At 38.2% G+C, this 14,877-nt stretch overlaps 1 protein-coding gene across 5 annotated transcripts in view; it reads right to left on the reverse strand.

Annotated features, from left to right (window-relative positions):
• TMEM117 (transmembrane protein 117) overlaps positions 1–14,877 on the reverse strand; it is a 610,272-nt gene that overhangs the window by 108,494 nt on the left and 486,901 nt on the right. For all 5 annotated transcript variants that reach the window (XM_015471033.3, XM_015471034.3, XM_059886705.1 and 2 more), the window contains 1 exon segment: positions 7,334–7,493. In XM_015471033.3, the coding sequence (XP_015326519.2) occupies positions 7,334–7,493 (160 nt within the window).

Genomic DNA, 14,877 nt, shown 5'->3' on the forward strand with positions numbered 1-14,877 from the left:
AGATAAATTACAAAAAAAAGAAGCACTGATGAGATGCATCAACAGTGTTTTCACACATATTCACCAAAATATAATCCTTAAATCTCTTTTTTTCCCTTTAAAAGTCTCTCTTTTAAAAGATTTCTCTTATCACCCTGAAATACATAAAGCTACTACATATACAATGAATATTTCATCCATATTATCTATCTATATGTATATTATATATAATATACATATAAATCTAAGAATCACACAAGGTATTGAAAGAAGATTTCTAGAGGACAAGCTGTTAAAGAGAAGAAAAGTTCAAGGAAACAAATATGTGTTCAAAACCTCCCTGTATTTACCTGTAAATTCTAGCAATTTAACTCATGACTTTATCCACCTCTTGGGCACTTTGTTCAACAGATGTTATCTTGATGCTAGGCTATACCAATCCAGGTGTGAAGCTCAACAGTTTTTTAATCTTCCCACACCAATCCATCCGAGTTCAGTTATGCGAAGCATTTATGATAAATGAAGAATAAATGAAAATTTAACAATAGATATATCACCTCACACACTAGCAAAGTAATGACTCAAAATTCTCCAAGTCAGGCTTCAACAATTCATGAACTGTGAATTTCCAGATGTTCAAGCTGGTTTTAGAAAAGGCAGAGGAACCAGAGATCGAATTGCCAACATCTGTTGGATCATCGAAAAAGCAAGAGAGTTCCAGAAAAACATCTATTTCTGCTTTATTGACTATGCCTAAGATTTTGACTGTGTAGATCACCACAAACTGTGGAAAATTCTGAAAGAGATGGGAATACCAGACCACCTGATCTGCCTCTTGAGAAACCTATATGCAGGTCAGGAAGCAACAGTTAGAACTGGACATGGAACAACAGACTGGTTCCAAATAGGAAAAGGAGTACATCAAGGCTGTATATTGTCACCCTGTTTATTTAACTTCTATGCAGAGTACATCATGAGAAACGCTGGACTGGAAGAAACACAAGCTGGAATCAAGATTGCTGGGAGAAATATCAATAACCTCAGATATGCAGATGACACCACACTTATGGCAGGAAGTGAAGAAGAACTAAAGAGCCTCTTGATGAAAGTAAAAGAGGAGAGTGAAAAAGTTGGCTTAAAGCTCAACATTCAGAAAACGAAGATCATGACATCCAGTCCCATTACTTCATGGGAAATAGATGGGGAAACAGTGGAAACAGTGGCAAACTTTATATTTTGGGGCTCCAAAATCACCGTAGATGGTGATTTTAGCCATGAAATTAAAAGACACTTGCTCTTTGGAAGAAAAGCTATGACCCACCAGGACAGCATATTAAAAAGCAGAGACATTACTCTGCCATCAAAGGTCCATCTAGTCAAAGCTATGGTTTATTCCAGTAGTCATGTATGGATGTGAGAGGTGGACTATAAAATAGGCTGAATGCTGAAGAATTGACACTTTTGAACTGTGGTGTTGGAGAAGACTCTTGAGAGGCCTTTGGACTGCAAGGAGATCCACTCAGTCAATCCTAAAGGAAATCAGTCCTGAATATTCATTGGAAGGACTGATGCTGCAGCTGAAACTCCAATACTTTGGCCACCTGATGCAAATAACTGATTCATTTCAAAAGACCCTGATGCTGGGAAAGATTGAAGGCAGGATGAGAAGGGGTCAACAGAGGATGAAATGGTTGGATGGCATCACTGACTTGATGCACATGAGTTTGAGCAAGCTCTGGGAGTTGGTGATGGACAGGGAAGCCTGGCGTGCTGCAGTCCATAGGGTTGCCAAGAGTTGGACAGAACTGAGCAACTGAACTGAACTGACAGCATCATTGGCCTCTGTGGTCATCACCACTGCCTAATCCTGCCCACCTCCACCCACTCAAACACACTGGAAATTTTTATTGGCTCCTCCACTCACTCCTGCCTATATCTATCTTTCTAGCCTTTCACCTCTCCTCTGCCTTGTCTTCCTTCTTTCACTCTGTCTCTCTTCTTGTCTAGTAAAAACAGACAAGAATGCCAGAATGTTCTCTAGCTTATCAAGAGGAATTTCCTTCTCCTAAAGCCTTCATATCAGCAACTAGATCTTGGGAGGGTAGGTTAGTTGAATTTAAAAGTGTCAAGGCAGGAATTTTTACTTTCAATCTGAATAATTCATCTAAATACAGTCTTTTTCAAATATCTCTATTTTTCTACTCATATCTATTCCATTAAATTGTGAATTCCTCTCTGCAGCTACAGACTCCTGTGCACTGTGTTACTGATCTTTGATCTCCTTTCCCCTATCCTCTGTCTCCAGCACCTGGTAAGATGAACACTAGAAATGAGTTTTTGAATGTTTTCTTATCTTAATGGAACAAAACTGAGTTCTCACATTGATGACTATGATACTACTCCTAGTTGGAAAATTTTTCTTGTTTCCTGTTCTGCCTTCTAAAATTCAAGATGCCTGTTTTAATTTAATCTCTTCTCTGAAGGTCCTCTGTACTGTTCTGTCTACTCTGCTCTCTCTCTTTTGCTTATTTTTCTTTTTTGGTGAACCCCTAAGACACATTTTGTTCTTTGCTTACTGTGTGTGTGTGCTAAGTTATTTCAGTTGTGTCTGACTCTTTGAAACTCTATGGACCATAGCCCAGCATGCTCCTCTGTCCATGGGATCTCCAGGCAAGAACACTGGAGTGGGTTGCCATGTCGTCCTCCAGGGGATCTTCTCCACACAGGGATCAAACCAACATCTCTTATGCTTCTTGCATTGGCAAATGGGTTCGTTACCACTAGTACCACCTGGGAAGCCCTTGCTTACCAGACAACATATATTTTTAATTCTTATATGTCTTAGGTATATCTTTTCTTCAATATAGCAGAAAAGATGAGTAGCTGGGATATATGTGCTTAGTCACTCAGTTCTGTCCGATTCCTTGTGACCCCATGGACTGTAGCCTGTCAGGCTCCTCTGTCCATGGGGATTTTCCAGGCAAGAAGACTGGAGTGGGTTGCCATGCCCTCCTCCAAGGGATCTTCCCAACCCAGGGATTGAACCCAGGTCTCCTGCACTGCAGGTGGATTTTTTTACCACCTGAGCTGTCAGGGAATCCCAGGTGGAATATAACTGCAGATTAAATACTTAATGAAGGAATTCAAGGAGTATATAAAAGTTAAATGACATAAACAAATTTGAGACAAGATTTCCTCAGAGGGAGGGTTCTTTACAATTTTCTTCTTGTGTTCTACAGTAATGTGTGATTCATATGAGTCATATTATAGTTTATTGGCATCTGTTTATGTCTTAGTTCTAGTGAATTTACCAAAACTCAGAAAAATGTGATACAACAAATAGTATTCACAAAAATGTAGAAAAATTCTATTTAAAAGTCATAAAAATAAATAATTGTACTTTCTCTGAAAATATTCAGAATGGGCCTACTAGTCCTGTTAATATAAAATCTTTATAGCCATACTATAAGATTCTAATGGTTTTTTTTTAACCAAGCATTAAAATATCTTTCAATCATATAAGTTGAATTTTCCTACCATTAAAAAAGCCTAGAATCGATTACTTTTAAATCACTTAAACAATTCTAATGAGGCAAAACCTTTTAGTAAAACTACTTCTTCATTTCCACCAGTTTCTCTACTTTTCTATTTCTCTTTTGTTAGAAATATGTGGATATGAAGTGGATTTGATCAGAGCTTAGTTGGTTATGGACTTGTTAGGACGTTTGTGTTAGATATTTTTAAAAGCTTGAATATACATGCCTTCTGAGGCTCTGATTCCTTAAATCCACTCTCTCACCACATGTAGTAGTTCCTTGAACTTCAACATGATGCTCCCAGAGGGGGACCAAGTTTGCATGAAACTCGGTGCCAAAATGCCACTACTTTATCCTCATCAAGCAGTTATTACTCTGAGTCTTTTGCTGCACATGTAAGGCTCTGTGCTAGAAAGGCTCCAGGGATAGATAGTTACAAGCAATGGCTTATGCTCTATGGAGCAGGAAAAGGTGTAATGCTGATTTGCAGGTTGGGTAAAATGTGCTTCAGGAGTTGCAAGGAGGAAGTCATCCCACGGCTTTAGTGAGGGGGCATTGGAATGGTATTCAATGGTCAAGTCAAAACAAGCAGAACAGGACAGAGAGACGTGATCTGGGAAAGAAACAGAGGATCACAGGCATCCTGGAATAAAGCTGCTGGGGTCAAGTAACAGTCCTCAGGGCTGGGGCAGAGCCAGATCATAGAAGATGTGAGAGAATACACAGATAAGGTCAGACCACATAGGGCACTAACAGAGAGCTCCTGGAGTCTGGACTTCATTCTTTGACAATAGGAGTCACTGACAATATTTTTGGTTGAAAAGTGACATATACAGCATGATGTTTCAGACTGGAAGCTTAGGAGGGTGAGTTGTATAGGGCATATGGGCCAAAGGGACATCTGGAGGCAGAAGGTTCAACTGGAGATTGGTTTACATTACAATAGTACAGAGGAGCGTCAGGACTGGAATGGTGGCAGAGGAATGAGAAGAAAAGATAAGGTTGCTAGAGGCATGCGTGCTCAGCCACTTCAGTCATGTTCAGCTCTTTGCGACCCCAAGGACTGCAGCCTGCCAGGCTCCTCTGTCCATGGGACTCTCCAGGCAAGGATACTGAAGTGGGTTGCCATGCCCTTCTCCAGGGAATCTTACTGACTCCAGGGATTGAACCCTCAGCTCCTGTGTCTCTTGCACTGCAGGCAGATTCTTTACCCACTAAGCCACCTGGGAAGCCCCACAAGAGACATAGCAAATGATGAATCAGTATGCCTGGCTGGCTTACTAAGGGTTGAGGGAGAGAGCAAAGAAGTTAATCAGACCTCCTCTGGGGGGGCCTCATCTTCGACTCCTCCTTGTATTAGACACCTATTAATCTGGTTTTTGAGGCCCAACTTATCCCCCATTTATCTTTAGGACTGCTTCACTCCCAACAGGACACAGACAGATGCAGGACAATCTAGTCCCTGCCACTCCTTCCTTGGAATCCAGAGGTAGACCCAACAGCCAGAGAGCAGTCTCTCTCTCAGATGCTGACTGTGGCCATCTTCTTCCATGTGAACTAGAAAGCTGAAAAAGCTGCTTTACAGCAAAAGAGAATTAGAAAGTAGAAGTGAAGAAAAAAAAAAGAGAGCTGGAGAATAAGAGCTTGGTCTGGGCTTCCTGTTACACTTTAGTCTCTGCTTTCATGTGCCACTGAAATGCTACTGCATACCTCCTCTTTAATTCTGCAGGACAGCCTACTCATGCAGCCATACATTTCCCCCTTTCCCCTTTGACTGCGTTGGCCTGGCAGGGTTATTGTTACTTACAGCCAAAACAGTCCAAACTGATATATTCCTCAGCAGAAACCCTCTATCTTCAGTCAAGGTGTTCTGGGCACTCTCTGAACACTTCAGTATTTACTGACTCCACACTTTCATGCCATTTCCTGCATCTAGAATGCCTTTCCCTTCCAAATCCTGCTGACTCTGCATGCATAAATCCTGATTACCCTTCCTTTCATCTCTCTCTTTTTAAATACTCTTTGAGTGACCCATAACATCTGCAAATTGTAGTATTACATTTTCCCACTTCAATCCCTGATTTTAGCGAAACTATTGGAAGAATAATTAAAACTATATAAAGAGGGTAAAAGGTGGTAGATAGTAGTAGGAAATCAAGACATTTATGCTCTGACATATACAAATGAAAAGATAATGGTCTACTTGGCTATGGATACTTCTGACACTAAGATGGGTTCAAGAGCTCCAGTAGGCCACTTGGGCAAAGTAGATATTTTACAAATGATAGTATATTCATTAAGAGGAGTGTTAGATGAAAGAAAATAAAAATCGTCTTTAAACAACTAAAGCATGACACATTATTGTGTAAGTGCTATAAACTCAATTTTACAAATATCCAGAGGAGGTCCTACAGCAAGTGAGAGACAGGGAACCTTGCAAAGGCTTCCCTAGGGCTTTCTTCACTATGCTAAACTATCACACAGGAAATACAAAAATGTATGTCAATTTTTAGATGAGACAATAATTCAATTTAATTTAATTCTTAAAAACTATTATGTATTTTAAATTGTCACCCATTAAAATAATACTATTTGCTGGTGGCCCAGACAATAAATAATCCTCCTGCAATGAAGGAGACCTAGGTTCGATCCTTGGATTGGGACGATCCCTGGAGGAGGGCATGGCAACCCACTCCAGTATTCTTGCCCGGAGTACCACCACGGACGTAGGAGGCTGGTGGGGTACAGACCATGGGGTTGCAAAGAGTTGGACACAATTGAGTGACTCAGCACAGCACAAAATAATAATATATCCTAAGAACCATCTTGAGTCTCATGCCTGGGCTATGTTATACACCAAAACAAAGAAACAAAAACATAACCCCCCTCAAAAACAACACCAATAACCACAAAGCAAAACAGATTGTTATTCTCTTTCAAAACACTAAAGAATATCTTTCATAAAGGCATCTCTTTGCCTCTAGAAATGAGAAAGCCAGTCTAGTATCCTGTGAAATCTCACATAAATTCTGAACATAATGAAGTTTATTTTCCCTTCAGCAAAGGAGCCTTTGTTCTGGTGACTTACAAGGCCTCTGGAGAGGAAAACACAAAACTGCCTTATGAAAGCAATAAGAAAATGTCTAGCAAATGGACGGACATTTAATGAACAAGACAAAGTGCCAAGTAATAGTTAATGTCTCTTTCTGCTTGACTCAAAGGAACATCCCTAAGACCCCAAAGCATTCACACCAGAAGATTACATGAGTAGCACCGGTTAGCACAAAGCCACTGTACAAACAATCTGTTGCTAAGCAGGGCAGAAATACTGTTTACATAAAAATGGAATGATCTCTTGTGGATACTGAAAGAAAGTGATAATTTCCATAACCAGAAAAAGCATTTTTATATTATTCTATTTCAACTGCTCTAAAACCCTGAGTTGCTTTGGCAATTGCTTATCCTGGCTTCGTTGGTTTTATATCATCTTCATCTCTGCAGCTTTCTATTTACTAAATGACAGTGATTTTTTTTTTTCCCCTGAAGCTTTGGCAAAAAACAAAACCGTTCTGTATGGTTTCCAGGGCCACCTTGCAACGGTCATACAATGACTTTTTGGTGCCCCTCTCATAAAAGCGCATTTGGCTTATACGCCTAGTAAAAGTGCTGAAAATATGATTAGAGAAGGCTCCATTAATAGCTACTGCAAACTATGCATTTCTTTAGCTTTATGGAGCCTTTCACTGAATAATGTTTACAATACAGAGAACAAAGCTTGGGGTGGCTTCAGGAGAGGAAGAAAATACAAACACACTTACCTGCATTACAATAAGGAGGTCAAAGACCAAGATGAAAGAAGCCAGAAAGGCTCTGGAAACTTCATCACTGGGCAAAAATCCCCGATTCAGCTTGTCCCAGCTGATCCAGTCAGTTGTAATGACAAGTACAACCACAGACGTCAGAGTAAAAAGAACCGTCCTGCAAGGAACATGACAGTAAAGAACACTAGAGTAATTATATAAACAGTGGGGAGTGCACATGATCTGCTATATTAAACATCTACCCTTTGCCAAGTACTCATCCTAAGGCATAGTCCCCAAAAGGAAGATGAAAAAAGAAGCAACTTGAGCTTTCTTTCAAAAGTAATTAGAAAAAGGTATGATAGATCTCTTTGAAGAATTTTCCTAAAGAAAAATAAGGCACTGATTATAGAACAAATAATTAGAACGAAATATTATAAATAACCTTACTTAGTGCACTATATATTCCAAAGAGAGCATTGGCTGTAACTCTCATTATATACATATTGTTTCACTGAAGGTGGCAGATATACACAAAGCAGATGGGTAAGAAAGTCCTTGAATTCCATGATCATTCTAAAAAGAGAGACTATAGATAGATGGGTCTCCTTCATCGTCCCCATAGCCTGACGAGCTCTGTAGAGGAACCACTTCATGCCGAATGCATAGTCTCTTCTCATGGGACTCATATCATAGATCACTTGGGGCCTAGTGACCTATCCAGGTCACACAATGTCTGATTCCCCCATCCCTAGTTATAAGATATCGTGTGTGTTAGTTACTCAGTTATGTCCGACTTTGTGAACGCAGGGACTGTAGCCCACCAGGCTCTTCTATCCATGGAATTCTCCAAGCAAGAATACTGGAGTGGGTTGCCATTCCCTTCTCCAGGGGATCTTCCCAACCCAGGGATCAAACCCAGGCCTCCCACATTGCAGGTGGGTTCTTTACCATATGAGCTACTAGGGAAGCCCATAAGATATTATGGGCCTGAGATTTTTCTTTTATATATTTTTGTAGCCTCCATAAAATCTTACACAATTATATAAAGAAGGAGTTCAAAGAACATTTGTTGAAACTGTAACAATTATCAAATAAAGTCTTAAAGAAAATACTTCAATTGGTCTTTAATATTGATATTCAAAGTGAATCTGAAATGTGGGCAGTGAAAAAGCAATCGGCCAGAGAATTGTCCATAATGTAGTAGAGCCTCTGCTTTCAGAGTGATCTTTGTACAAAGATATTGTTTTGAATTATAAGAAGAAGAATGAAAAAGAAAAATATTCTGAAAATGATTTTAATGTAAAGGAATAAATAGAATAGAGAAAAGAAAAATGGAATAATATTAATCATCCTAGAATTCTCTTAACAACTGAACAAAATACAAATTTCTAAACTAAAACTTGGAATTTCCTTTTTACAACTTTCTATTTGGAACAGGTTATATTTTGATAAAATGAATACAATGAACTCTTCTTTAGATTTTTACCCTATGAATAGAAAAGATACATTTTTTTAATTTTAGAAAATAAAAATTTATTAAATTAAAATTGCAGATTCTAAAGAACTTGACTCATTATCTCCAAAGTATATAAATTAAAAATTATCTATGCTACTGTTTAGAACATCTTTGAGCATTTCCTGAAATCCAAATGGATTAAATGAACATGAGAGAAATCCTAAATAATTATTAAACTACAACAGAAAGAAATTGCAAATATTATATAGTCAAACATAAGAACAATGGAATTTTAAACAAATTTTAAGTCAATTTGTTTTTGTCTTTTTGAGTTTGAGAAACTTTAAGCAAATTTGAATCAAATTACAATTTCTTTTGTCAACAAAAATTTAACAACTTTCATGAAGAATAGATAGATATTGACTATTTTTTGAAGCTCTTTTTTGGTAATAAAGGTATTTCCTCACCACTCTTGGCTTTTTATATGTGTGTTTCACAAGGATGCTATGAATATATATACTTCTTAGTATACACTGTATAACAGTTGTTCAGTCACTCAGTCTTGTCCAGCTCTTTGCGATCCCATAGACTGCAGCACGCCAGGCTTCCCTGTCTGGTACAAGGTTGGTAAATGGTTGGGATCCCAATTCTCTCAAGCTCGTCCTTTTCTGCCTATTTCACAAGGCTCCCCCACCTTCCTGTTATCCAGTACGAGAGGGTGAAGTCTTGGTGAAACAGGGTTACGGCTCCAAGGCTAGCATCCATCCTGTTGGTCTGAGCCTGGTTGATAGGTTAGTATTTTTAATGTCATTGCTGCACTTTCCCCAAGAGACACCGGAAATCTTATTTTTGTGAAGACAGTTGATTACATAGGAATTCATATTTAATGTTACCCCATTGGTCTAAGTATGTAAACTGATACTGTAAAATTAAATATTAATGCAGAGGCATATTTTTAGGTGACAAAATATGAGATTTTGAAATAAGTGTTTGATGAATAATCACAAGCCTCACCTATTAAAAAATTCACAAGAGTTATTTTGTTTTTAAATGTATTTTATTGAAGAATTGTTGATTTACAATGCTGTGTCAATTTCAGTTGTACAGCCAGGTGATGCAGTCACACATACACACCCCCCCCCGACACACACATACATATATATATTATTTTTCATATTTTCCATTATGGTTTATCACAGGGTACTGAATACAGTTCCCTGTGCTATACAGTAGGACCTTGTTTTTTATCCACTGTATACAAAATTGTTGCATCTGCTAATTCTGAAACTCCCAGTTCATCCCTCCCCTTTCCTTGTTAACCACAGTCTGTTCAAGGGAGTCATTTTTACTCATGCTAATAATCTCACTGTGAATTAAGTCACTAAAAGTAATCATTAAAACTCTTTGGTAATTAGAACTTATCATAATATCTGTTGTAGAGCTTCAGAGCTTTATAGAACTTCCTGAGACCAGAATGTCTCAGAGCTTCTTGAGACCAAATGTATACCAATTCATGTCTTAGATGTTTAGTTTATTTTATATATTTTATTTAGCCAATAAATAATAATACTCTTCCTAAGAGCTTTTCCTAGGTGCTTTCCTGGCTTTATTAATTACTTCTGTTTTGACAAAGAGTATTGCTACAAATCTCAAGAGAAAGTTACTGATAATATTTTATTACTCCAAAGAGAAATTAAAGGAAGTATTCTGCCTGATATTTAATATTTAATACTACAAAAAGAATAAAAATGGCAATCATTAAATATGAATGCATACAGCTCAGAGAAGGAGCTCTAAAAATAAAGTCAAGAGGATGGAATATAGAAAAGGAAAAGGGGATCAAAATCCATTAATTGGTTATTCCACCTCCAAAATTACATTCAATGCCTTATCTAGACATAGATAAGATATAGACAGTTTGTGGAAGCAAAACTGTTGCTTGTGGTTTGTTTTTCTGAGCCACCTCTTATAAAACTGATGGATTGTACCATGCTATGATAATTCAGTTAAAGCATCAGTTTCAAAGAGCCATGACTGTATTAGGCTATACAAAAATAGTCACTTTTATGTGAAACTTCTATGAAGGGAACAGTAACAATAACAAATTACTATTATAGTCTTGGGCTTCCTAGGTGGCTCAGTGGTGAAGAATCTGCCTGCAGTGCAGGAGACGTGGGTTCGATCCCTGGGTTGGGAAGATCCTCAGGAGAAGGTAATGGTAACCCATTCCAGTATTCTTGCCTGGGAAATTCGACAGACAGAGGAGCCTGGCACATTACAGTCATGGGGTTGCAAAAGAGTCAGACACAACTAAAAAACAACAAAAAATTATAGTCATGCCACCTGCAATGTGTCAGGGACTGGTATAGGAGCCTTACACAAATTAACTAGTATAATTCTTGTGTGTGTGTGTGTGTGTGTGTGTATAATTCTTACTTCAATCCAATATCAACTAACTCCAAATTGCAACTGCAGAAACTGAGAGAAAGTTCAGTTAACTGAACCTGTGCTATGGATTTTATCAATTATATAAAATAAAAGATATAAGATGACTCAAACCCAGGCTGACTCATGAAAATCTGTGTCATAACTGTTGTACATACTGCCTCTCCTTTGAAGCACTTGATTTTACCCTCTCGTTACTAGATCCGTAGCTAAGATCTCACTCATTTTCCATTTTTATTATTAATGTAAGTATAATGTTGGAAAGTTATCATCCAGGAATGCTTAACATTGAAAAGTAAAAGTGGCACAGCCTCCAACAAGAACTGACAGGAAATGGTTAATAGGGATAGTAAAAATGGAAGTGAAAGTGGAACCTCATGGATGCTAGCCATCAATGCAGCATCCTTTGGTTTTTATTTAACCAATATGGTTGAAAAGATGTTTACTCTGGATCATGATTCTTGGGAGTTCCAACTTCTCTTTTTAAATAGCATCCAATTAAACAATTATCTGGATTATTTCCTTTCAAGCTGCAGCCAGCAGCAGCAGGACATCCTGGCTCATCAATTCCACTGTCTCTGGTTTCTGGCCACCAGTCAAACAGAAAGAACTCACACATAATTATCAGCTCAAGTGGTTAGTCTCACTTCCATGTTTTCAAATTTCCAGTGTGTTTGCTTTCCCTCAATTGCTGCTAACTCCTCTTAAATTAATAGGAATTAGAATGTGAGACCAAGAAGGGTTAAAAGAGCTTTTCTAATTCACTGCTTCCCAATCTTTGGGGTGGGTTCCTGGGAACCACAGGGTTGCTATGGAATTGTGAATTTATATGTGCACTAGGAGTTGTCAGTTAAATGAGAAAATTAAATGCTTCCAGAGAGGTTAGGGAACTTGCTCATGTCACAGGGCCTGCCAGGGACAGAACTACCATGAGAACTGACTCTGAGCCAGGACTTGCCCTGTAGTAAACTACTTTCTCTCTTTAGCTAAAAATCTGCAGATATGCTAAAAAATTTAATATCATATGGATCTCATCTGTAAACATACTTTATAATCGACTCAAATATCTATTATGTATGTTGATTGGAAACAGAGTAGTGCATGTAAATGAATCAAGATAATTCCCCAATAGTGGTTTAATTCATAGTCTTAACCATTCTTTCACTCTAATTTCTTGATTTTTGAAAAAATACAGAACTTCTATTTTAAGTAACTAAATAAGTTAACGTTGCTTTCCCTCTTCCATTCATAACCACTGTAAGACAGACTTATTGAACAGTTAAATAGCCTGAAATCAGAGATTAAATCAAGAGAGAGAAGAATTGGCATTGAGCTTGGATTATCCACAGAGGGCTAACTCAGTGTTAATCATCACACAATTTCATTTTGACTAAACCAGGCAGCAGGGATGTAGAGAATCTCCTAACTCATATATTATATGTTGAGTAAAACAAAATCATCAAAATTTGATCATGTTTTATCCTACTAAAAACAGCAATTTCATGTGATTCAACATAATAAATGTTTTCATATGTTTTACTAGATTAGCCATTACTCATGTTCTAAAATGTTTATAATCTTTTATTCCAGTCATGAATATCATATTTTTTTCTGATTATGTTGCACAATTACTGTAACAGCTAAAAGAACTAAAAATCACTTTAATTTCTTTCTATAGTACTTGTGTTAAAATGTTGGAGCTCAATCAAAACAAGTTAGATAGTATTTTATAATTTCTCATAAGAAAATAAAAATCTGTGAATCTTATTAAAAATGAAAATTCTAATGTTATCACTATAAAAAAGAATGAATGCATGGATCAAGATGGCAAATTTAATCTTACAATTTAGTTATAGTTTGATATGTTAAAGTACTAAACACGTAAAATGAAATGTGACATGCCAATAGAATTTAAAATGCTTTAATATCATTATTTCTCACCATGTTGTTTAGAGGGGAAAATAAAACAAGCAGGCATAAATAGAAGAATACTCTTCTTTACTTTCCATTGTAAAACTGAGAGCCAGTTCAAACATCCAGTTCCATTTGGAATACCAACTACCAGCACACAGAAGCTGTGACTTGAGAGATGGCCATGAGAGAATCCTGACACTTTCCATTTTGCTTGTTTTAATGATCAGTATTACCACTGCAACTCTGTAAGTAAAACAATCACCACTTGGGTCCTCCAGCCAGCTCATCCTGAAATTCATGGGTATACTCAGCACCATCATCTAGCTAATGAAGTCAAGATGGCTCCTTAGAAGTCCATAAGGAAATGATTTTAGTGTCCTTCCTGTTTCCCACTCTTAGGAGCAAGAAGCACCAAGGGAACACAGAGGTGATGCTTGCTTAGTGACCTAGGGAAAGGACACAGCTTCTCACGTGGCTTTCTTTAATGCTACAGTCACTTCTTGGCCAACCTGAACACATGTGTTAAGATAGGATCCTGTGAAACAAGATGCAGTTATTAAACTTATCTTGTTTGTGGCTCTATTGGGATTTGGAGACGGTAAAGGAAATTATTAGACTTTAATGTTGTCCATTAAACTATACGTTTATGTGTTATTTATCTTTATATCTCTCTATTATTCGATGAAGAAAAGTGCCCTGAATACAGCAGGAGCTCAAAAAGCAGTGAACAAGTTGAAATGCAGAAGCTACTTAGCAACACTTGTTTCTGAAAGGGCATGAAAGAGGTGGCTGAAAAAGGTACCTCTGGGTTGGGTCATCTGGCCATGCAGATTGTAATTTATGTGGACAGGGTCCTGGCATGCTAATCTACATAAACAATGCCCCTTGGAGTTCTGCAGTGTCCAACCATTGCAACTTAATGTGGAGTCCTGGCCATTGGCAATTTTGACATCAGATCAGATCAGATCAGTCACTCAGTCGTGTCCGACTCTTTGCGACCCCATGAATCGCAGCATGCCAGGCCTCCCTGTCCATCACCAACTCCCGGAGTTCACTCAGACTCACATCCATCGAGTCAGTGATGCCATCCAGCCATCTCATCCTCTGTCGTCGCCTTCTCCTCCTGCCCCCAATCCCTCCCAGCATCAGAGTCTTTTCCAATGAGTCAACTCTTTGCATGAGGTGGCCAAAGTACTGGAGTTTCAGCTTTAGCATCATTCTTTCCAAAGAAATCCCAGGGCTGTTCTCCTTCAAAATGGACTGGTTGGATCTCCTTGCAGTCCAAGGGACTCTCAAGAGTCTTCTCCAACACCACAGTTCAAAAGCATCAATTCTTCGGCGCTCAGCCTTCTTCACAGTCCAACTCTCACATTCATACATGACCACTGGAAAAACCATAGCCTTGACTAGATGAACCTTTTTTGGCAAAGTAATGTCTCTGCTTTTGAATATGCTATCTAGGTTGGTCATAACTTTCCTTCGAAGGAGTAAGCGTTTTTTAATTTCATGGCTGCAGTCACCATCTGTAGTGATTTTGGAGCCCAGAAAAATAAAGTCTGACACTGTTTCTACTGTTTCCCCGTCTATTTCCCATGAAGTGGTGGGACCAGATGCCATGATCTTCGTTTTCTGAATGTTGAGCTTTAAGCCAACTTTTTCACTCTCCACTTTCACTTTCATCAAGAGGCTTTTGAGTTCCTCTTCACTTTCTGCCATAAGGGTGGTGTCATCTGCATATCTGAGG

Source organism: Bos taurus, chromosome 5 (genome assembly GCF_002263795.3).
Source record: "Bos taurus isolate L1 Dominette 01449 registration number 42190680 breed Hereford chromosome 5, ARS-UCD2.0, whole genome shotgun sequence".
Taxonomy (NCBI): domain Eukaryota; kingdom Metazoa; phylum Chordata; class Mammalia; order Artiodactyla; family Bovidae; genus Bos; species Bos taurus.